The sequence below is a fragment of the Rhinopithecus bieti genome, unplaced genomic scaffold, assembly GCF_001698545.2.
Source record: "Rhinopithecus bieti isolate Rb0 unplaced genomic scaffold, ASM169854v2 scaffold_19861, whole genome shotgun sequence".
NCBI lineage: Eukaryota > Metazoa > Chordata > Mammalia > Primates > Cercopithecidae > Rhinopithecus > Rhinopithecus bieti.
In genome coordinates, this window is record NW_016809659.1 from 753,988 (window position 1) to 777,741 (window position 23,754).

Genomic DNA, 23,754 nt, shown 5'->3' on the forward strand with positions numbered 1-23,754 from the left:
AGGCAAGAGGGAGCTTTCCCAAGAGCAGGTGTGATATAGATACAGTATTTCCTTTATAATCCCCTTTAAACTCTTATATAGAACCTTAGAAAAACACAAAATTCTTATTTTCTACAAATACTTTTTAATGTCTTGCCTAATGCATTCAGTTTGTGTCAGCTTCTTGATATTATTTTAACACATCTTTCTGTAATTGTTTTTTAAGTGTGGCCCTCGAGTTTTCAGGAGTGTTCTGAGCTGTGATTGATCATCATACATGCATTTTGAATAGGGACATCTGTCTCTGCAGCATATTATGTCTCTTGACATGCCATTTCTCAGCTTGACAGAGCACCTCTAGAGGGCATAGGTTTTAATAAGAGAGAATATGTGACTTTTTTTTTTCTTCCATAGACAGTGAGTGGTGTTACATTTTATAATGAAATAATGAACAGTTGAAGTGACAGCTTACCCAATTTGCCTTTCTTGGTGAGCCAAATATAAAACTAGAAATAAAGCTTATTCATTTTAGCCTTTCTAATATTTACTTCAAAAACATTTTAATAGGACAATATTTACTAAATAAGTTTTCTTGTATTCATAGTTGACGGTGACAAAATGGCTTCTTTGTCTTTTCTCCTAAATTTTCTTTTTTTATCCTTATCATTTTTTCATACCTAAATTTTCTTGCATCCTTTTATATGAGCAAATTGCCTCTAATTTTGAAACACATAGTTTATTAATCTGATTTGAAATTTACTTTGATATTTTTACCAGTCATTCAGTAATCATAGATAGTTACATTGTTTCAAAAGAAAAACACAGGTATAAAGCTAAATGAATGAGCTTTGTGTGGACTCTGCCCTAGAAGAGACCAAAGTTTAGTGTGAGAAGGAGACAGAAATGATAACAAAATGTGTGCACTCCAGAAGAAGTAGGAATAATAGCCTGTGGCACTGAAGAAACAGTGACAAGCTCTGCTTGGATGGTGGACAGTGGCCAAGTGGTCAAGTTGGGAGAGAAGGCAACTGATCCATGTCTTAAAAAGTGAATGAGTATTTACCAGCAAAAGGGAGGTGAGATGGGCAGACAAGCAGAGCAGCAGGTGCAAATTGGAAGAGTGGAAGGTTTTGGCCTGTTGAAAGAAAGATGAAAATTACTTGTACCTGGAGTAGTAGGTGTGCAGGGTCAGAGGAGGAGGATGACAGATGAAGCTGGAGAAGTAAAATTTTTATTTACACATAGAACTTATAGTTATTTTCTTCCATTTTGATATTGTCTGCCTGACCCTAGTATCTTATTTTACACCCATAACTGCAAATATCTCCCAGTCATTTGAAAGAAGACTTACTGGAAGTCATTTTCCTACCTCATTTTCTCATTTCCTGACAACTTCTTTCAACTGTCTTGATTAATTTCCAAATATGGGAATATTTGCAGTTACTATGGTCAAAGATTTTATTAAAAAGTCTTGCCTCTGATTCAACTAAATGGTTAGCCAATTTACTAATTAATAGGAAATGCTTTATAGTTATAGTTAATTAACATGTTAATAGTTAAAATAAAATTGATTGATTCTTCTCTTTGCTTGGTTAATTTAACTATCCCAGAGACCAAGTGTTAAAAAAACTTGTTATCATGTAGCTTTATGCAACTAATTACTGTTAGTCCTTTTCCGTGTCTATGTCATTGCACTTGCTTCTTCAGCTAGTGACATCTGAACCTTCACTTCACTAGCAACATCATACAAAGAACAAGCAGCACCATCTTGAACTTCCATAGAGATCTCTTCCCTTCTGAAGTATTTTAAAATATCATTACTTAACCAGCTATGTTCCACTTCTGGATATTTTGGTAAATTTTCCGAGCATTTAGAAACCACATATCACCCCTTTCAGTTGCAGGAAATTGACCTTTTATATCAGAACACTGTGATCTGTGAAATGGGTATTCAGTGACTTTAGAATATGTCAAGAAATTAGCTTCATGTCTAGTCTGTCTAAACAGTTCAAAGGTGAGATTTGTTATTTCACATTTAGCAATGATTTAAAAACAAAAACATACACTTTGAATGGAGTGCTTTATTAAAACAACGGAAGAACATGGTAGAGGAAGAACTCCCCGGGAAGAGTTTAAATAGTATAAATAGCTTTGCTGAGAGAGCAACAAAGTTCTGTATTGTGCTGTTGCCACAGCAGCACCAATAATTCAAAACAAGGAAATGGAGTCTCATATTTAATATAATACAGACTTTTCCCTAGAACTTCTGTGGTCTAGGATTTTTCAGGGATTGGCATGTTTATCTACATATGTCTAAATTTAGACATGCCTTTTATGTAACATGGTGAAAGAGAAGTACTGAAAATTCTATATGATGCAGTTATTTCTTAAACATTTTTTGTTTTAAATTGACTGAACTATCAGGAATTTTCTGTGCTGAAGTCAATGCCCCAGGACATTGTGAATTTGTGCATATGAAGAGAGACATAATCTCTTATGCATCCCACATTTGATTTTAAAACATCACTTTGAAAGGTATGAAGAGGTGTTTAGTAATTCAAGGAAGAAAAATAAATTTTTTTTCCTATGGAATATTCTATTGAACATTCTATAACAAGAGTATTCTCTGCTGTGGAAGTAGGTACTCTGTTCTGAAAGTCAGGATCTGGAAATTCAGAAACACAGATGTGGAAGCTTGGGGAATTTTAAAGTCAACTTTATATGTCATTTTGGAAATAAATTAGAAAGATATTGGACCAATCTCAGGCGTGGACACAATTCAATTCATCATTCAATAAAGCACAACTAAATCTCTACCAAATAACAAAATCCAATCATAATAAAAGCACACTTACAAAGAAATGTTTGACTGTAGCAAACTGCTTTTTATTAAACGTACTTGACACAACACAAGGACATGGCAGTGTGTTTTCGACTTTCAGATTTTTGTTGTCCCTGTGCTAGTTACTTCATCTCGCTGCCTGCCTGGCTTTTCCACCACCAATTTTATCCTTGTTCTTACTAAAGAGTAAATTTGCAGGCAAATTTGATTGTTATGGGATAAGAACAAATGAAATGGTTAGGGAAATTTTCATATTTTGATCTTCTCTACCCAGTGACCTCAGGATGAAGATGATGCAAAAAATTGGTCAGATAGATATCTAGTGTGAATGTGTGTTTGCATTTAATTTAATTTTTTTTTTTTTTTTTTTTTTTTTTTTTGTTTTTTTTTTTTTTTTTTTTTTTGAGACAGTTTTGCTCTTGTCGCCCAGGCTGGAGTGCAGTGGCGTGATCTCGGCTCACTGCAACCTCTGCCTCCCGGGTTGAGGCGATTCTCCTGCCTCAGCCTCCTGAGTAGCTGGGACTACAGGCGCCTGACACCACACCCGGCTAATTTTTGTATTTTTAGTAGAGACGGGTTTTCACCATGTTGGCTAGGCTGGTTTTAAACTCCTGACCTCATGATCCAACCACCTCAGCCTCCCAAAGTGCTGGGATTACAGGTGTGAGCCACTGTGCCTGGCCCTTTTACTCATTTAATAAGGACAAATATTGCCTAGAAACTAGTTCCAAAGAGGCCTAATTCATTTTTTTGGTGTAATTTGACCAAATATTATTTCTTGCATGAAAGCTTTATTAAGGAATTATGATGTAATTTTTCATTTATCTCTTCTGGCTAGTGTTGAAAGGGGAATTCTGAGTGTTGAAAGGGGAATTCTTAGAGATGTAAAAAATAACTGAATTACCCTTAAAAAGATTGAAAAGTTAAAAGGCAAATAAAAACAAAATGAAAATATACTTATCCATTCAGCAAATATTTAAGGACCTACATCAGTTACTTTTCTAGGCACTGGAAATAAAATGAATATTGAAAAAGACAGAATAGGTTCATGAGACTTATGTATAATCAGTGTTTAAAGAGGGAATTTGGGCCAGGCACAGTGGCTCACACATGTAATCCGAGCACTTTGGGGAGGCCAAGGCGGAAGGATCGCTTGAGCTCAGGAGTTTAAGACCAGCCTGGATAACATAGTGTGACCCCATCTCTACAAAAAAATTAAACAGTAGCAGCTGGGTGTAGTGGCTCACGCCTGTAATCCCAGCACTTTGGGAGGCCAAGGTGGGAGGATCACGAGGTCAGGAGTTCGAGACCAGCCTGACCAACATGATGAAACCCCATCTCTACTAAAAAATACAAAAATTAGCTGGGCATGGTGCTGTGCGCCTGTAATCCCAGCTACTCAGGAGGCTGAGGCAGGAGAATCACTGGAACCCAGGAGGGTGGAGGTTGCAGTGAGCCGAGATCGCTCCATTGCACTCCAGCCTGGACGACAGAGCGAGACTCTGTGTCTAAAAAAAAAAAAAAATTAGTTGGGCACGTTGGCATGCACTTGTAGTCCTAGCTACTCAGGAGGCTGAGACAGGAGGCTTGCTTGAGCCCAGGAGGTCGAGGTGGCAGTGAACCGTGATCGTGCCACTGTATTCAGCCTGGGTGACAGAATGAGACCCTGTCTCAAAAAAATAAATAAATAAAAATAAAAATAAAAAAGAGGGGACTTGGATAATAAAATAACCTATCGAGATGGTCTAATATTGTTATGACTTCTTCCATTTAATCATTTATTTAGGCATTACTTATCATGAGCACATCAGCATTTTTATCTGCCCTTTTCTTCTTTGTGCACTTAATGTTATCTTTTCCAATTTCTCAAAAGGAATAACATTTAAAGAATTAAATGAACCTCACGTGTCATTTGAAAACAGAGACAGGGTTATCCATTCCAGGCCTCTGTTTTATTTTCCTCTTCCCCTCTGCTTGACACTTTACTTTTGGGCAGATGTGCCTGAGGAAGACTTAGTGTAAGATGATACAAGGTACAAGGTGGAACAGAGCTTAGTTTGTGAGTCCGAGAAGGGATGATACAAGGTGGAACAGAGCTTAGTTTGTGAGTCTGAAGCAGAATCAGGCAGTGATACACAGTATGTTTCCTGGAGGATAATAAACTTCCTATATGATGACCTTGTTTTATCGTGGTATTAGTGAGCATCAAAACTATTCACTGACTTCTATTCAAATATTTTCACAAGAGGAGGAAAATACTGCATGGGTTTTGCAGCCAGTCTTCCTGTTCAGATTTACTGTGCTTAAGTACTCAATTTGAGAGAGAGAAAGAGGTTGACAAAGGATTCCATGACTTCTAGTCTTCAAATGATCAAAACTGAGGACCTGGTGAAGGTTTCAGGAAACCACTTCTTTAATTGATTCTCTTTCCATGTAAAATGTATTTCAAAGGATAATAGCGTACGGTTTGACTCCAAAGCTTCAGTGTAGATGAGGAATTCTTCTGGTTGAACTGTATAGCTAATGCTCAATTACCTTAGCTTCTATTGAACCATATTCTAAACACCTTCCTTTGTAACCATCACCTTGTGCAGAAGTCTGTATTTTTAGCCTTTAAGCAGAGCTCAAGCACTGTATTTAGACATCTGACTTGAAGACTAAAATTTGCTCAGTGAGCAGAACAAATGTTCAGAAAATAACATTTCAAGGTTAGAGTTAGTGTCCTGAATAAAATCCCTTTTCTCCTTTTTCTCCGTATTGAATATAACATAAATAATGTACCATGACTGACTTTTAAGATTAAAAATCAGAGAATAACAGTGAACTTGGAAAGGGAAGAGAGCATAATTAAAAATTGAAGGGGCTTCTGTTGAACAATTGTTTGCCTGAAACTAAGTACACATTTTATTCTTGACTCAATAGGATTATGAATCTTAAAAGGATTTTTAAAACTATATAGTAAAGCTTTTAGAAAAAGGGCCTGAATAAGCCTGTAGCTACTGTAAAAAATATTGAAATAAACATACACACACAGAATCATCATAATATCCTACTTAGTATGAGGAGGAAAAAACTAAATATTGTTTATTGCTAGTAGTTACAGTAATTGTATTTATCAGTTTTTGACTGTTTACAATGTGTTAGTCACTGTGCAAGGCCCTGTATATAATAAACCTAATATAATGTTCACAGCAATTCTATGGAATAGGTATTATAAATCCCATTTTGTAAATGAGAAATCAAGTCCAGAAAGTTTAATAACATTCTAAAGATTATGTGATTAGTAAATGGAAGTATATTGTGAATATTTCTCAAGAAAATCTCAAAATGGTGCCCAAGACTCCCTGTCCTTGAGAAATAAAAACATTTTATTTCTTAGGAGAAATAGATGAGAATGATACATTGTGATGATTATTCTTAAACAAGACAATGCAAGGTCCCAGGATCCTTTTCTGAAAGGGAAATGACATATTTGCACAAAGGGAAAGTGATTATCACTTGCTGAGCGTTCCCTTAAGAATTCTGCTCACTTGGATTATGTGTAATTTGGTGAAGAATTTATCCCCATGTGTTCCATGAGGCAAAAGGATGTTGCACTTGCACTTCACAATGCATCCATACCAATCCACTGGGGGAAAAGTAATAAATGAATCTGAGTACTGCCTCCTCTTGGCCACATGGTTGATGTTGTAATCTTCTCTCTGTACAGCCAGTCACTGTGTGAACAGAACTAGCTAGAGCTCAGGACTATTTGACTGATTAAAGATTCCCACTGTTAAAATTAGGGCTGAAAGAAATGTTGGAAATTCTGAATATTTTTTAGGTCCTGCATTGGAAAGGTAATAAATGGGGCATATGAAACTCTTTGACCTTTTCCTGGTTCTCAGTGCCTTGAAATTTCTATCTCAATTTTTTAGATACTCAGCACTCTAACCCAGCAAGGGGAGATATTTCATAGTAGGGCATAGTAATAATATAAGAAGAGTGTATTAGTCTGTTTTCACACTGCTATAAAGAACTACTTGAGACTGGGCAATTTAGGAAGAAAAGAGGTTTCACTGACTCACAGTTCTGAAGGCTCAACAGGAAGCCTGACTGGGAGGCCTCAGGAAACTTACAATTATGGTGGAAGGCAAAGAGGAAACAGGCAGCTTCTTCACATGGTGGCAGGAGGGAGCAAAGGGGGAAGTGCCACACACTTTCAAACAACCAGATCTCCTGAGAACTCACTCACAATCACGAGAACAGCCAAGGGGAAGTCCACCCCCATAATCCAATCACCTCTCACCAGGTCTCTCCACCGATATGTGGGGATTACAATTCAAGATGAGATTTAGGTGGGGACACAGAGCCAAACCATAGCAAAGAGATTGAGTAAAGCAAAGGTGAATTAGAGATTTGTTTTAAATGTAGTGGAATACCAAGTTTATGTAGCAGAAAGTATAACAGTGGTATGGGTATTATTTGGTGAACCGATTATCATTCTTTTCTGCATAATAGGTTGTGAGTGCACATGGCCCAATGGTATCTTAATTCTTCATTTGAAATTCTAAAGATTTGCGTTTCATTTTTGTTAAGCATGTTGCATTACTCTAAAACAGATTTTAAAAGAAAGTTACTGAAATATAATTCCATATAGTTACTGAGTCACTGACTTTTTCAGAACTCTTATAGGTAATCACCCTTATTTATAGATAGGAAACATTCAGCTGCAGAGTTAAATGATTTGCTCGAAAGGAAACCGGAATAAATGGCAGAATCAACCACCTAATACTTTGGATTTTGGAAAGTATTAAAATAAACAAATCAAAACAATAAAGTTCTCCATTTCTTTGTTTGTGGAGTATTCTCCCCTCTGGCCCCAGCAAAATAAAAAGTCAGAAAGGAGATCCTCTGGAAATTAAATCAATGTGTTTAAAGTTAAACTCTGCCTCATGTCACTTGTACAATTTACACAACATTCATATCCTTAAGTGCTACCATAATTTTGTGAATGTGAGCATAAAGAAGTCCAGGAGGCCACCAAATTGTTCTCACTGGCTTTTTGTGTAGTGTAGGATAATGAGGCAATTTTTGCTTTGTCTATATATATTTTGTGTATTACTTGATTTTATGATCATATATTATTTGTATGACTTTAGCTTTAAAGTCAATACAAACAATTATAAATGTAATTTGGTATTTACAACACACATACACACACACATATTTTTTTTTTTCATTAAACATTAGGCGAATGGTGGTTACATGAAACATGAAACTCTGGGACTACTTCTGTTTCACAGGTTCAGATCCTGTGTCCTGACTTTTGGTCTGAAAAATATAGGCTTGGTTAATGTATTCAATTGTGTACTTTTACCCAATTCTCCTTTACCTCCTATTTCATCTTCCACCATAGTAACTTTAGACAAGAAAAGTATGTTTGAAGATTACCACGGGTTAACTACCTGTATTCCTTTATAAAATCTTTGTATGTAGTGTTAGTCTTTGGTTTTGTGGTCAGGATCGACTGTAATCAATTCTGATTCTTGATTTGTCAAATGTGAGACCTTGGCCAATTTATCTAATCTTTGGGTAAATTAGTCTCCCCATGTGTAAATTAGGTATGAGAAAACTTAACCTTTAGGGTTGTTGTGGTAACTAAAAGAGCTCCAATTTGTCCAGTGCTTGGTTTTATAGGGACTAGATACAGGAAGATTTCTTTCTTCTTCTTTTGATTTAAATCCAACACTCAATGTTACTGTTGTCCCAGGTAAAATTTTAAGTATTCATTTTGCTATAAATCAGACATGATTTTCAGCACTCTGTTTTAAAAAGTAATGTGATTTCTTGTGGAATAACTAAAATAAGGACCCACTGACAGTTGTTTCCACATTAAAGTGAGGTGGATTTCACCCTAAAGCTTCTGAGTTGCCAGGCAAGCTTCACTTTATCAAGGAGAAAATTAAAATCCACTAAACCAAAGTAAAATGAAATAAAATTCCAGAAGCTAAAGGACAAGTAAAAGACACAGTCTTCACACTCTGGGCTTTTCTTTTGGTCTTTTTTCCATTGACTGTGGGGTAAAATTTGGGGGAAATTGTGAGGGTGTGAATGGCAAGTGTATGTTTGGGTTCTAAAACTTGGGTCATAATACCAAGTCATAATGTGTATTTTTCTATCCCCTCTCTTATTCAATATTGTTCATTTTTTAGTGTTATTCAATATTTTCAGTATCATGATTTGTAGAAGTTTTTATAATAATGACATATAATTATACCATAATTTCTTTTATTATTTTCCTTATATTGGGAATATACACCATTTGCAATTATTCAGTGACACTTTAAAGTAGCAGTGTGATGGACATTCATTTACATAAATCGCCATCCACATCCTTGACTTTTTTTTGTTTGGAAATGATTCCTAGAAATAGAATCACTCTTAAGGAGTGTGAACGTTTTAAAAGATTCTTGATATAGGCCGGGCGCGGTGGCTCAAGCCTGTAATCCCAGCACTTTGGGAGGCCGAGACGGGCGGATCACGAGGTCAGGAGATCAAGACCATCCTGGCTAACACGGTGAAACCCCGTCTCTACTAAAATACAAAACTAGCCGGGTGAGGTGGCGGGCGCCTGTAGTCCCAGCACTCGGGAGGCTGAGGCAGGAGAATGGCGTAAACCCGGGAGGCGGAGCTTGCAGTGAGCTGAGATCTGGCCACTGCACTCCAGTCCGGGCAACAGAGCGAGACTCCGCCTCAAAAAAAAAAAAAAAAAAAAAAAGAGTCTCGATATAGTGTGACATTTTTTTCCCTGGGAAAGGTGTACCAATTTACACTCCTACTAGCAGTGTTTTTCACATCATGTGCTTGTCGTCATCTATTAGCATCAATGATAGGTAAAAATGTTAATGTGTCATAATTTATATTTATTTGCTTCCCAGTGAAGTTGAGTATTATGTTTTATGTTTACTAGAGAAGACGGGCACACTGGAATGCTCCTTCTTTTCAGCAAGTATATATTTAGACACATTGTGTTCCAGTGGTAGTTTTTCTCATTTATTTAAATATATGTCAATAAGCAAAATCTTGGCTGCAAACAGTCATCTTAGCACTAAATTTAGTCAAGTGTCAAAGGCATTTTAAAGACACTAAATTTGGGATGCATCTCAGAAAAACATACTACATGATACTATGCTAATGAGATTTTCTTTTATGCTGGGCAATTGGTAATTTTGTTGTTTACCCTGGATTCCCCACAATGTTGAACTAGCAACTTTCAAACCTGCAAACATCTGCTTTTGTAATCAAAATTGAAAGATACAATTGAAAGGAAAGATTTAGTTCACAAACTGTATAATCTTCTGATTCTGCAGAATTGAAATGAACAAACTTGAACACATATTTAAGAACGCAAACTCTAGTCAGCATATAACTTAAGACAGGAAAAAGGTTGAATTTCCTTTCAAAATAAGCACCATGCATGACCGTGCTTCCTAAGAAAAAAAGAAAGGGTAATATCTCTAAAAATTGTATCATCGTTATTTTCATACCGGTTACCATGGTTCAATTAGTCCCTCTGTATACAGTCTAGTGGTACATTTTCCTAAATTGTGAAAATTCAATAATAATTACAGAATGTATAGTGTATATAAATGTGTGTTTTAAGTGGTCTTATGTATGATTTCAGGATGTTGTGTTTTGGTACCTAGGAGGGTCAGCTTTGAATCGTTTCTAGTTACATATTTCTAATTTGGGGGAAAATCAGTTTTTATAGGAATAAAATGTGGTCCAAGTCTTCAACAGAGTGAAGGAGAAGACTGAATTATAAAAAGAGAGTTTAATAAAGTATTTTTTAAGCCTTAGAGGAAGTTAATAAAATAATTTTATTGAATTCCATCATGACTCAGCTTCTAATATTAATTTTGTAAATAGGAAAAGGTAATTAAATTACTAAAGCACCTTCATTTTAAAGGTTAACTTTATTATTATTGCTCATAGGAAAGTTTATTTTTTACCACTTTTAGAACCTAGGTCTTTTTAAATTGATGCACAATTCATTTGAGTGCTTTCTATGACGCGCAGTCAGACCTGCATCCTTCCTGTGTGGGCTCTGACTATCTAATACAAGAGATAATATAATGACTTACATATCTAGAACACAAGGTAATTATTCCATTACCTGGGCATATCCCTGTTCTGATTTGCAGACAGTTTAATTTTTACATCTGATCTTTAACCAGTGCTTGAGATGAAACAGAACTGGGTATTTGAAAGGAATTTAATTTGTTTTGCCCATTTTAATGGTAGTTTTTTCTGAGTGTATTTAAAGAGCTTTTTATAACTACCATCTTCCAATTTTAAAATGGAAATATATTTTCTATTGCTTATTTTTTTACTGCAAAGCCTTATGTATTTATTTTAGAAAATTAGAAAATACTGCAAAGAAAAAAGAAAAACAAACAAAAAAACATATAGAGAATTCTAATTAATATGTTGGCAGATACTCCAGTTTATTCTATATAATTCCTATATACAATAGGGGATCAAAGTACTTGTTACGTTGAATACCATACTCTGACGTTACATATTTTGTAAATGTTGTTATATGTTTTTGATTGAGCAACCAATAATCCTGTTAGCCTGAAGACAAACTTTGTATAGTTCAAAGAGTGTTTGCCAACTCTTTTTTAAAAAGGAGGTTTCACATAAAAATCCAGATGTCCACCTTCTCTTGATAAATGAGGGTTTTGTGCTGCTGGGGCTGACTCCTGGTTGGCCACAGTTGGCCTTAGCCAGCAGGAGCATGCACTCTGCATTCAGCACATTGTTGTCCTGGTCTCCTTCACATCTTGATATGCCTACCTGACTCCCAAAACCAGCTGTTTGAAGGGCAGTAGTTTGTCTAGGATAGTGCATTCAACAAGGCTGTACTGGCCCCTAAGGGAAGATTTGAAAGTGTTTTCTGGATGCCACAGTGCTTGGAGGGCACTATTGGCATTTAGTGGACTGCTGTACTGTTATGTGAGAGGCCGTCCTGGACCTGGAAGTTGTGTCCTGCATTTTCAACAATCCCTTTGGGTATTCATGTAGGTGAAACACCTGTTTATAATTATTTGAGCCTAGAAAAAAAATTGGTTGCACATATAAAAACTGCTTTAATTCAATTTTAGTATACATTGAATTTCCTAAGACTACAGCTACTGTAAAATTTCAGGTAAAATTGTTCTTTGCTTTGGAAGGTTTACTGTGCATTGTTCACCATTAGGAAAACCATGTCACTGACAACAAAGTGGCTCATGGTATTTGAATAACCAACACAATGCAGCTCCATCAGTGTTCATTTGTAGCACCCTTGTTCGATATAACAAAAAGCAAAATTAACACTTCTTTAACATTTTTTTATGAATAAGAAATAAATCTCAGATCTTATGAGAGAATATTAATGCTTCTTTGTGTGTTTTTCACTTTTACCATCTATAATTTGCCTTGGCGTGTTATCTAGACTTAAGTTACTCTTATTTTCCTTTTATCACTTGCCTGTAAGCCTGATTTCTTGTTTCTTATTCTAATACTAAATTTTAGCCTAATGTCCATGCAACCACTCAACCCTCCAGTCTTTCACTTTCCTAACCTTCTTGAAAGTACTGGCTTCTTATTACTTCTCTTTAATTCATATTTACTTGTTGGTAGTAGGGTAGGCATCAGATAAGTTCCTCAGTATGGAGGTTATGCTCATGCCTGGGGCACTTTATGACTAAAAAGAATATTATTATAGAGGTTGTTTGTATAAACTATGAGCTTTGTATTAGGTTAGTAAAAGAGGCATTACAAAATACTTGTTTTTAAATGTGAAGTTTTGTGCTTGAGCAGCTTAATGCTCTAGGTGAGCATAGAGAATATACATTGGTCCTAAAGAGGCTTGCAGGCTTCTAGAAAGACATTACATAGAAATAAGTTATGTCTAGACTGAGAGGATGATGAAATATGCTCCAGGATTTCAGAGAGAGGCAAGTAGGTGTGTTTGAATGGGTGAGGAAGGCCTGTGGATGAAGCCGAGGAGGTGCCAACTAACCTAGATGCTTGGGGAAGCTGTTAAGAGTTTTGGAGAAGGGGACAATGAAGCAAAGTTCTCTCCCTTCTTTTCATTTACCCCATTCTTTTTCTTCTAGAACTGTGTCTTTTCTTCTTTCTTTCCTGAAGATGCAAAAGCTACAGATGTAAATGAGAGGGACTAAAGCCAGAGTCATGACTGTGAAGTATTGATTTCAGGTATTTGTTCTTAAACTCAGACCAAATATAAAAGATGACCTTGGGGCTTAGAATTGTGCAGTTTTGTTCTTCAAGAGAATTTATTGGAGAGATCTCAGAGTAAGACATTGCTTGTATTTTCCTTCAGCGTAGTACTTAGATTTTCATTTTCTTAGATTTCCTTTTAGATCTAATTATAAAAGAGACTTAGGAGGGTAGAAACAAATTCAGTAAGCTTCAAAAGTGTTTCTTTTCTTTAATTTATAAGCCTAAGTATCATCGAATTGGGAATAACTAAGAAGGGTATCAAGTGACAGAATCGCTAGTTTCCCTCGACCCCTGCCAGTTACCAAATTTAACTCGTTGTGAAATTATCACCACATTAAATATATATAAAAAATTAGAATTTCTTTGAAGAAACATTTTCCTTAAGCCCAATCAAAAGCCAGAGCTAATGAGACTTCAGGATGATTTTGGTTTTCAAGACTTTTTTTTTCCAATGCCACAAATGCTTAGATATGGGGGAAGGCACTTCAAAGTGAGTACTCCAGATTTAATTCCAAATGCACCCATTTAAGAGCTCAGAAAATTGCATAATCAGGGTTCTGGAGTGACAGTGTTTTATATGTTGAAATCTTTTGGAGTGAGATTGAAACAGCAAAAACATTTATTTCATTAAAATCGGTCTCAGCCTCTCGTTTCCTTTCATTCACTGCAGGCCTTTCCATCTAGGAAACAATTCATAGCCTGCTTCTTCAGCAGGATTCCTACTTTTTCCTCATTCAGAGGGACACATTTGGTCCATTTGCCCTGTGTTTTAATTAGAAGCTTCAGAGAAAGAGAGTCCCATCGGAGCCAGGGCCCCCAGTTGGTGGAAGTTTCTAATCCCGGTAATGGATCCATTCAGGGCAGAATCATTAATCCAACAAATGAAACACCAGCCACTTCCCACACTCCCTTCCATGATTGCATTAAAAAAAATCACTCCTTCCTACCCAAATTTGAGTATGGCCTTAGAGTAGGAGCTTGACCGAACATTCTCTTTCCTCCTCACATCTCACTACTCCTCCTCTCATACCACCTCGCCTCCAATCCTCCTCATCCTATGGTTTCTGTAATCTATTAGGCTTCTTATTAATAGTAATAAAATGTTCATTCATTAACTGTCTCATGCCTACATACCAGATATAGTCACTCTCTTTGCCCCCAAGTTATGCAGTCTTTATAAGGCTGTTCAGTAGCAGAGAAATGAGCTGGGAAAACTGATATTGCATCTGTAGCATCAGGTACTATTTAACCAGTGGGAGGGACTGATAAAATTAGCAAGTTGACTAACCACTTCCCTTCCTTGTGGCTCTTTAATATTATAACGGATACAGAAAAGTTCAGAAGGACTGAGCTAGTTTGCAAAACCACGGCACACATTGGCAAAGAGGGAATGCACAATAAAACGGGTAAGTTTCTTTCTTTTAACCTTTTAAGAGAACTGTGAAAAAGATAATGGAGTAGATGTTTTTAAGTTTGACTCTGCAAATCGTCTTTAATAATTTGTAGGCTGTGGAAAGATAAACCTGTCATGAGGAGGGAAGCAAAAGGTTTTTCCAATCAGTAGCAGCAACAACAACAAAAATTACATTGAGCAAAAAATTCAACTCTGAGAATGCCTTTATTATTTCAGGTAGATAAGACTAAAGTATTTTTGGGAGAGGGTTCTCGAATTAGTAAAAATATTGATAAATAAGTTCCTGTACTCTGAGTTTTTGAAATTTAGCCTGGAATTGTCAGCAGGGGCATTATCTACTGAAGCTGAATGTCCGTCTAGATCTTGAAACAGCTTAGTCTTCTATTGTCTTCTTTGTGGTTAAAATTTTTTGTTGCTTTTAACTCTTTTATTATCAAAAGTTCAAACACAAGCAAAATAGAGTGAATAGTGTAGAGATTTCCCATGCATCTATCACACGCCTTCAATAGCTATAACTTCAGAGCCCAGGTTGTGTCATCTACACATCTGTGGTACACTCCCTCCTTCAATCTAGTTGAATTGCAGCATTTTGAAATATGCCTCTTGTGAACATTAAATAAAAGAGGTCTAGGATTTCCTAAAGGCTTATACCAGCTCAGCAATATAAGGTTTAGAGAAATATTATTACATAAAATTGAATTATGAGTCATAAAAAGCACAAATGAGTTTCCAGTGGTTGTTTCACCAGTGGGAACAAGAGTAGGGGATGGTAGATATTAAGATTGTAGTCTCTGGAGCCAAACTGTTGGGGGTCAAATTTTGGTTCCATCACAATCCAGTATCCTTAAGACAGTTTCTTAACCTTTCTGTGTCTCAGTTTCCTCACCTGAAAATGAATACAATAGCACTGATCTGAGCATGAGGGATGATGAACCAGTGCGTGCCAAGACTCTGAAAATTGCTGGGAACATAGAATGCTCACTGTTAGCCTACAACTGTTGGTCAGAATTATTAGAGTGATGGTAGGGTTGTGATTTGTCCAAGTAGAAAGCCAAAGGTTGTATCTGAACATATTGGGCTGTCTTCTGACCATTGCTTTTCTCCTGATTATTTTATAATACCAGGCTAGGAAAAGTCTCCATTGAGATGTCTTGCTTGCTTTTGCACCCTCTGAAAACTCCTTGCTCTTGCTTCAGTTCTCTCCTGCTCTGAATTAATTCTCTCTACAAACAAAAGGTATCTGAGCTTGTCTTGCTCACCCTCTCACTTTGAGGACGAGAGAGTAGAGATTTGTCTAAGCTCACAGAGCAAGGAGTATATGTGATGGAAAAGACCCTGTCATGGGCTTCATGGACTCCTCTAATGTCTGTTTGAAAGGGCACTGCAGTTGGGTTTAGGAAACACTGTTGGGCCTGAGAGGCTGCCTCATGTCTGAGCTCTTATGCATCCGTCTCTGATGTAGAGGTCTTCCAGGGCTGGAAGTTACTCAGATACTCTTTTCATTGCTAATCAGAATGGTGAAATTCTGAGGATGGCAACAAATGGATGGTGAGGACCTTCCCTAAGCTATTTTTTTCTATACTACTCATCAAATAGTAATGGCTGTCATTTATTGAGCATTGACAATGCACCTGGCACTGTGCTATGTGGTTTTCTTATTTACTCCTCCCTATATCCCTATGTAACATTTACTATTAATGTCTTCATTTTATAGAAAAGAAACTAAGGTACAGAGAAGCTAAGCTACTTACTCAGCTGATAAGAGACAGCCAGGATTTTGTTCCAAGTCTGTCTGACTTCTTAGAGCATTTGTCCACAAGAAATAGGTTTGTTCAAACATGTGCACTCGAAATGCATCTGTGGTTTTGCTCTTAGGCTTCCTGAAGATGAAAGTCGTCAGTATTCCTATAAAGCAAGCTGAATGGAAAACCTTTTCTCTAGTAATAGTTTTCCCACAGTGAATTTTCATAATGCCTAATTACAAGCTGGAAATTTGTCATAAATCTTGACAAATACAGAGGCGGTTGGGGGTGGTGTGGAGTTACCACTGTAAAAAGTAAATATTGAACTGACAGGTAAAAAAAGATATGCTCTTTTAGTAAATTAACCGTGCTTCAGTGGTGGATTTTGTTTTTAAGGCCATTTGTCTCTCTTGAGGTTTTGTAGAGGAGGGTGAAATACATCTAAGTCAGTTTTTGAGAACATGCAGTGCTGTTGTAAAACAAATGATAAACACTGATGCGCTGCAGAAATAAAAGTTGGCTGAATCTTCTGGGAGGTGCTGAAGAGAACTGGGACATGCACAGTCAGACATTTTAGAAACCTGGAATTGACTTGAAGTGCTTTATCTTTTACATTACGGGTACAACTGCAAAAATAGAACTGAATGTGTGAATGAAGAGAGAGGTTAATTTCACAAGTTTGGAGAATTTTTTTCCCCTCCAATAGAGTAATGGTGTTTTAAAAAATTTTTTTCTTCACTCAAGGGGACATGGTCTAAAATTTAGAGCTAAAAATGCAAACATCAGATATAAATGATTGACTTGCCTTTTATCAGGCAATCTGATACAATTTGCACTCATTCATTTTTCCTTCATTGGCTACAGTACTTTTGTCATCTTGACAGAATCAGTTAAGCTTTACCTATAAAAATATTGGTAGAGATTTGAAATCATATGATCTTTTGCAGAAAAGAAAAGGATAAAGGGAATTGCAGTTGCCAGTGTTGGGGTGAGTGAAGTGGGAAGGGTCACTGTTATGTTGCATTCTTGGATTCTTAACCTTTGAGAAAGCAGAGCAGCTCTTCAGTACTGGCCACTGCAAACCATTTTCCAGAATTTTCCATCATCTCTGTTTTTTTCTTTTCTTTTATCTCTAATGTCTTTATCTCATAAGAACATATTCACAACCTGTAAAGCAGGGTTTAGGGTTGGAAATTTCTGTGTTTGTCTATCAATAGAGACAGATTCAGAGTGCTATTTAGCTTGTCAGTGTCCACTTCTTTGTGCACTCATGTGATTTCTGGTGGGGTTGGTCACCCATTGGATTACTGTGTACTAGTGCCTTCATGTTTACAGATTGTTTTCTATCCTAATATTTAACATTTGTCAATGCATTATGTCACTGCTATTATTAAATGTGAAAATTCAGTAAGTTTTAATAATCAATAAACATTAATTAATGCTTGATTTAAATGCTTGATTTAATTATTAACTTAATTTAAATTTTAAAAATAACATGTATTGAAAGTCTTGAATAGATGAAGCATTGTTTTCCCTTGAGATGAATTCTGTCTTCATTTGTTCTTTTGTCCATTTATTCACAATTGCTTAGCATCTCCTGCTGGAGATCCAGAAATCAATAATCACAGTTTGTGCCCTCAGAAAGTTCACAGGTTTGGGGTGAAAAACAGTTTTATGAAATAAATGATGCTATAGTTCACCAAATATATTCTAACTACATTGGACCGTCTGCATTGGGAGAGAGGGTGCGTGTGTATGGAGAATCCCAGACCCTGGGATTAGAGAATCATGGTTCAAAGCCCATTACTCTCTGGTTTTGGGTATTTAACTAATGTTCTTAGGCCATGATTTCTTCACCTGTAAAATGATACTGAGCTCCTAGGAGTGTTGTATTAATTTAACATGTGATACATGTTAAGTATTTATATAGCATATCCTATAGTCTTTGGGGGATCAAGGATAGTCTCTCAAATGAAGTTAACTTTAAACAGCCTGAATGGTGTAGATGCTTCTAGTCACAGGGAACTGGATATGACAAAATGGAAAAGAGTTTTGCCTGTTTGAGAAAGAGAGTAAAGGTCAGCATGGCTGAAACATGTCAAAAGTGGGGAAGTTTCTTAGAGGTACTGGAAGAGTCCAGATCGTGCTGAGCCTAGTAGGTCATGTTATGCAGCTGCATGTTGTGCAAGTGCAATCAGAAGTGATTGAAAGGTTTACACAGGGAGTTGCATGACCTGAATAATATTTTTAAACTAGTTGCAGAGTGGAGAATAGATTCGTGAAGAACAAGAGTAGACACATGGAAATAGGTTAGAAAATTGTTTCAATACATTTAGTCCAAAAATGATGGCCATTTGGATTAAACAGTGTCGGGGTGTAGGGGCAGTGGACTGAGTGAGAAATCCTGTATAATTAATAGGACTTGGTAAACAGCTGGATGTTGTTGGGGAGTGCCAATTATGATCCTATGGTGTTTAGCAACTGGGTTTAGTGAGATGTCATGTGTGAAGATGGGCAAATTGGAAGAAGAGCAGGCTTGAACTTCTCAATTTACATGCTTTTGAAACATTCAAGGGGAGATGTCAAGTAGGCATAAGACGTCATGTAGATGTTAAGTGAAGCCATGGAGATAGATGTGATCACTCAGAGAGATGCGATGAAGTGAGAAAATCTGAGGACCCAGTACTCAACCACTGGAAATTCCAAAATTTAGAGGACAGAGGAGAAGAAGCCAGTAAAGGAGGTGGATAAGTCATGGTCAGAGAAAAGGGAAAATAAGGAAGTTGTAGTTTTTAAGGAAAACAGAAGAAAATAGCATATTTAGGAGAAAGGAATGATTATCCATGTCAAATGCTAAGGAGCTAATAAATAATCAAAAAACACCATGGAATTGGTATCATGGAGCTCACTGACATAAATATAGAAAATATAATTTCTTTAAAATTGCATTGGATTTTAACATACTGACTAATCAAGTTTACTATTGACCAATTGAATAAATATATGAAGACAATAAAAGAGACATATTATTTTCCCAAGTGGCAGTATATTTAGAAATTATCTTACTTCTATCTTTATGTAACTGTATGGTATACAAGGAAGCAGTAATAAACTATGTTGGTCTAAACTTACTTCCCTGGAAGTGCAAAGTACTTGAATTCAGCAATTTCTTCTTGTGTATTCCCAATATCAAGATTACCAGGTACCATTGCTGAGGGAACCATTTGCATAGACCAGTAGTTCTCAACTGGGGGCAGTTTGGTACCCCAGAGCACATTTGGCAATGTCTAGACATATTTTTGATTATTACAACTGGTGGCAGGTGTGTTACCAGCATCTAGGGAGAAGAGGCCAGGGACGCTGCTGAATATCCTGTAATGAACCAGACAGCCCCCCACAACAAATAATTATTTGGCCCCAAATGTCAATAGTGCTGAAATTGAGAAACCTTGACATAGACTAATGCAGACCTGCTCAGTGCCTAACATCAGGCCTTGACAACAGTAGATCTTCACTAGAATTGTTCTGCAGGAGAGTGTTAGATCCTTTACTGCCTTTTGTTCATGGTTTACCAATAGGTTTCTGTAGTAAGTGATCTTTGAATTTGGTTTTTATCTTGAAACTTCTTTGTAAAAAACAAAGTGAATAAATAAAAGTATTGTGTACTCACATGAATTACCTCTGCAGAATTTTCAATAGAATTTATCTATGTGGTTAAAAATAGAGGACAGTGCTCCACCCAGTGCATGTTAGACTTCTTACTTCAGAACTGGATTCTTTATGTAAAGTTAGTTCCTATGCTGAAGTACATATTAGAGAAGTTTCAGTATTAAAAACATAATTTAAACATTTAATAGATTTATTTTCTTAAAATGTGTAAAGATCTACTTCTTTAAAAATAATAAATTTTATTTTCTCTTGATTATAACATAGTTCGTATAGCTCATATTTGTGTGTGTGTGTTTGTGTGTGTGTGTGTGTGTGTGTGTGTGTAACTATAATAAACTCTTAGATACCCATAACCAAGGCAGGATATGGAATTTAACCATTATCAATAAAACCCCCTATGTGAATTCCCCTCTTTGCCAATGAGAAACACATTTCTGAATATTTTGTTTCTTGTTTCCTTGTATTAAAATTCCAATACATATATATGTATCCCCAAATGAAGTATGAAATGAGTTTTTAAAATGTCTATGCCTGTAGGGTAGATTAGCAAGGAGAGCCATGGAAAAAATAAAACAAACTCAATGGTTATTTGAGACATGCAGACACATGGCTTTGAGGCTTGGCACCAAGCGTGGGGGCAGTGGCACCATTAGAAAGAAGTAGACATTTCTGTGACTGTCTGCCTCTGTGGAGAAAGGGGGAGCCTAAGGTCAAGATGACAGTGGTTTAAATACAGTGTTAGAATGGAGGTTTTATGAACAGAATCGCAGAAGGAGGCAGGGGACAAGAAGCACACAGGCTGAGACAGACTTTGTATGCGGTGCCTTCTTTTAGGAAGATTGAAGTGCCATGTTTATTGTCTAGATTTGTACTTGCCATGGAAGCAGGACATCTGAGAGCTTGCTCTGTCTGGGCAATTCAAGATAGAAACTTAGAAACGTCATTGTTGAACAGTAGAACTGGAGGTGAAGATTTGAGAAACTTCAGTGTAGTTGCGAGTTGAAGCCACATGAAAGGAAGAAACCTGGGGACAAGAAGCTTAGGAAATGCCCATCACTAATGGTGGTATTGAAAACACATTATAAGCTTTTGCTATGGCTATTGCTTATCTTTATTTAAAAACTTTCAGTCATTTTATTTCCACGTATGGGCTTCCTCGGGCTGTCTTTACAATAAATGTTATGGTAGGGGATTATTAGGCTGGCGCAAAAGTAACTGTGGTTTTTGCCATTAAACGGAGTGGACCAAAGAATTTTGCACCAATTCTTTGGTCCATGTGTCTGCATTTCTCAAATAGCCATTGAGTTTGTTTTGTTTTTCTGACTGCTCTCCTTGCCAATCCATCCTACTGGCATAGACATTTAAAAACTCTAATTTCATACCTTGTTTGGGGATACATAAATACATAGTAGAATTTTAACAAAATGTTAAATGTTTGAATGCTACAATGACATTCTAAACTAGGTTAGATTCTTGTGACAGTAAATAGGATATTATGGTTTGGCTTGGAATTCTTGTAAGACTTGGAACAGTTTTTAGTCCTGATCCAAAAGAGTTTAGTCATCAGAAGAACCACAAGTGGCACAGTAAATGTCAGTGCTAGGTATAAATGTGACCTCAACAAAGTTTGTTTCTAGGGCTGCCATTCTCCTTTTTGTTAGTTTCTTTGGTCCTACATTTCTTCATCTTCACAATAAGAAGTTGGTCTGGATAATGTGTCAAATCATTAAAATAATGTTCTCTGCTTTTTAACCTTCATGACCTTCCATCCTGCCTGAGGTCTGTGCTTGGGGGATTTCACTCTGCCCTTTCTTCTCTCATAGGCCATTTAAATGTTACAGCTCTGAATTCGTTTTTGTCAGAGTCCTGCTACTTACTAATGCTAAAATACAAGTCTGTATTATTTCCAGTAATTCACAATACACTATGATTGGCCCATATATTCACTCCCAGATGGCTTCTTCAGTGGGGGTTTCACTGCCTCATCCTAAAGTAGTGCTTAATGGTAGACCATTCAGGTAGCATGGCAGAGGTAAGCTAAATAGGGTGATATTGTTATTATTTATTTTCACAAGTACTTTTCTGATCCATTATTTATCTAACCTTTATAAACATAACATTAGAAATGTAAGACCTACATTTTATGTTTTCTTACTTGAGATAATTTTCAAAAGTTTTACTTTCCAGTCGACGAACTTTCTTTGTTTAGCTTATTTTGAATTGACTGACTGTTCTTAAGTCAATTTTATGTGATCATGTTGCTACATAGGACACTCTTAGTCATATAGCTATTGCTGTGAGTTGGTTTAAATATCCCATATAAAAGTTATAAAATAAATAGTAAAGCTGTTATTATGAATTTACCTATAGGAAAACTGAAATTTTATTAAAAATTTCTTATCAGCATTTTGTGGTTTTGTAACAACACCATGAATGAAAACCCAGTAAGTAGGAGGGAAAGTATTCTATATTTGTAGTTAGGATTGTATCTGTTTGATTCAAAATGATGAGTTAGATTTTAAACTTATTTTGGAGCCCAACTTTTCTTGAGTTTCCAAATGAATAAAGATATTTATATAATAAACATTCAGTTTATTACTGAAAAATGAATTAAGATGACAGTAAATAACCTCAGGTATAGGACTCTGCATTGTAAAGTGGTACATTTAATGTTTATGCAAGAGTAAGATTTTTTTAAAAAATTATTTTAAAAAGTGATTAGCACCTTTGCTGTACAACTCTTAATATTTTTCTTTTTTGTAACACTGCATAAAATTTGAAGTATTTTTTGCTTCAAAATTTGACCTACTTAGAAAAGTTCTGATAATTCCAATGTAATGTATTCCTTGTTTTGTAAGCAAGCGCCTTTGGGTAATGTATTGGAGAGACAAGTAATCTCATCAAGAAGCGTAATGGACCCTATCACATTTCAAGATATATATTTTTTTTTCCTAGAACTTCTGCTTCAAATTTAGTCTGTGTTTAATGATACCACACTTTACTGGTGAGGGTACTTTTCCAGCAGTTTGACTCTCTTTGCATACAAATGGTATTTTGGGTCTGGCTGCCATTACTGATCTTTTCCTTGAAATGAGGTGACATAATTTGATTTTTTACCGTCAGGAAAAAAAGGTTTTGTTCATCTTGAGATGTTACAGAAAGAAAGGTTGTCACTGAATGAAATGCATGGCTTGATGCCATTTGTAAAACAGGTTGTTGCTAGCTCAAGAAGGCAGGAACAAATTCTTACTTGGTTGAAAAGTATGATTGGCCGAGGGATAAAGGAAAATCTCCAGAATTAGTCATTCGGGGGCTCTACAATGTAGATCTGAAGCAGCACGGAGGAAAGGCTACCAATCCACCTTAATCTTAGCAAGCACGGAGGAAAGGCTACCAATCCACCTTAATCTTAGCAAGCACGGAGGAAAGGCTACCAATCCATCTTCATCTTAGCAAGCACTTTTCCTCTTCTTGATTCCAGTGAGCTATGTATTTTAGTCAAAGATGTTAAATTTTGAAGGCTTCTCAAGAGACTCTCATGACAAGCAAGATATTCTTTATTATCTCCTTTTATTATTGCAGCAGTTGAGGTTCTAAGAGACATTAAGTGACTTTTCCAGGAACTCAGATATCACCACCCTAAAATTCAGGTCTTCCTCCCCTTACAGCAGCCTCTCTCTAGTCTAGATCAAGCTTGTCCAACCCATGGCCTGTGGGCCATGTGCAGCCCAGGGTGTCTTTGAATGCAGCCCAACACAAATGTGTAAACTTTCCTAAAATGAGATTTTTTTGCAATTTTTTTTTTTTTTTTTTTTTTTTTTTTTTTTTTTTTT

The 23,754-nt window shown here is 36.3% G+C and overlaps 1 protein-coding gene across 9 annotated transcripts in view; it reads left to right on the plus strand.

Moving 5' to 3' along the window:
* The window catches only part of HDAC9 (histone deacetylase 9), a 941,976-nt gene that overhangs the window by 194,394 nt on the left and 723,828 nt on the right, over window positions 1-23,754 (plus strand). The window contains exons 1-2 of one of the 9 annotated variants that reach the window (XM_017890062.1): window positions 14,247-14,334; window positions 14,428-14,502. The exons of the other annotated variants lie outside the window; for them this stretch is intronic. Coding sequence (XP_017745551.1) covers window positions 14,487-14,502 — 16 coding nt within the window. The 5' untranslated portion in view covers window positions 14,247-14,334; window positions 14,428-14,486. Of the gene's footprint in view, window positions 1-14,246; window positions 14,335-14,427; window positions 14,503-23,754 lie in introns of those variants that run through there. 9 annotated transcript variants of the gene reach the window in all.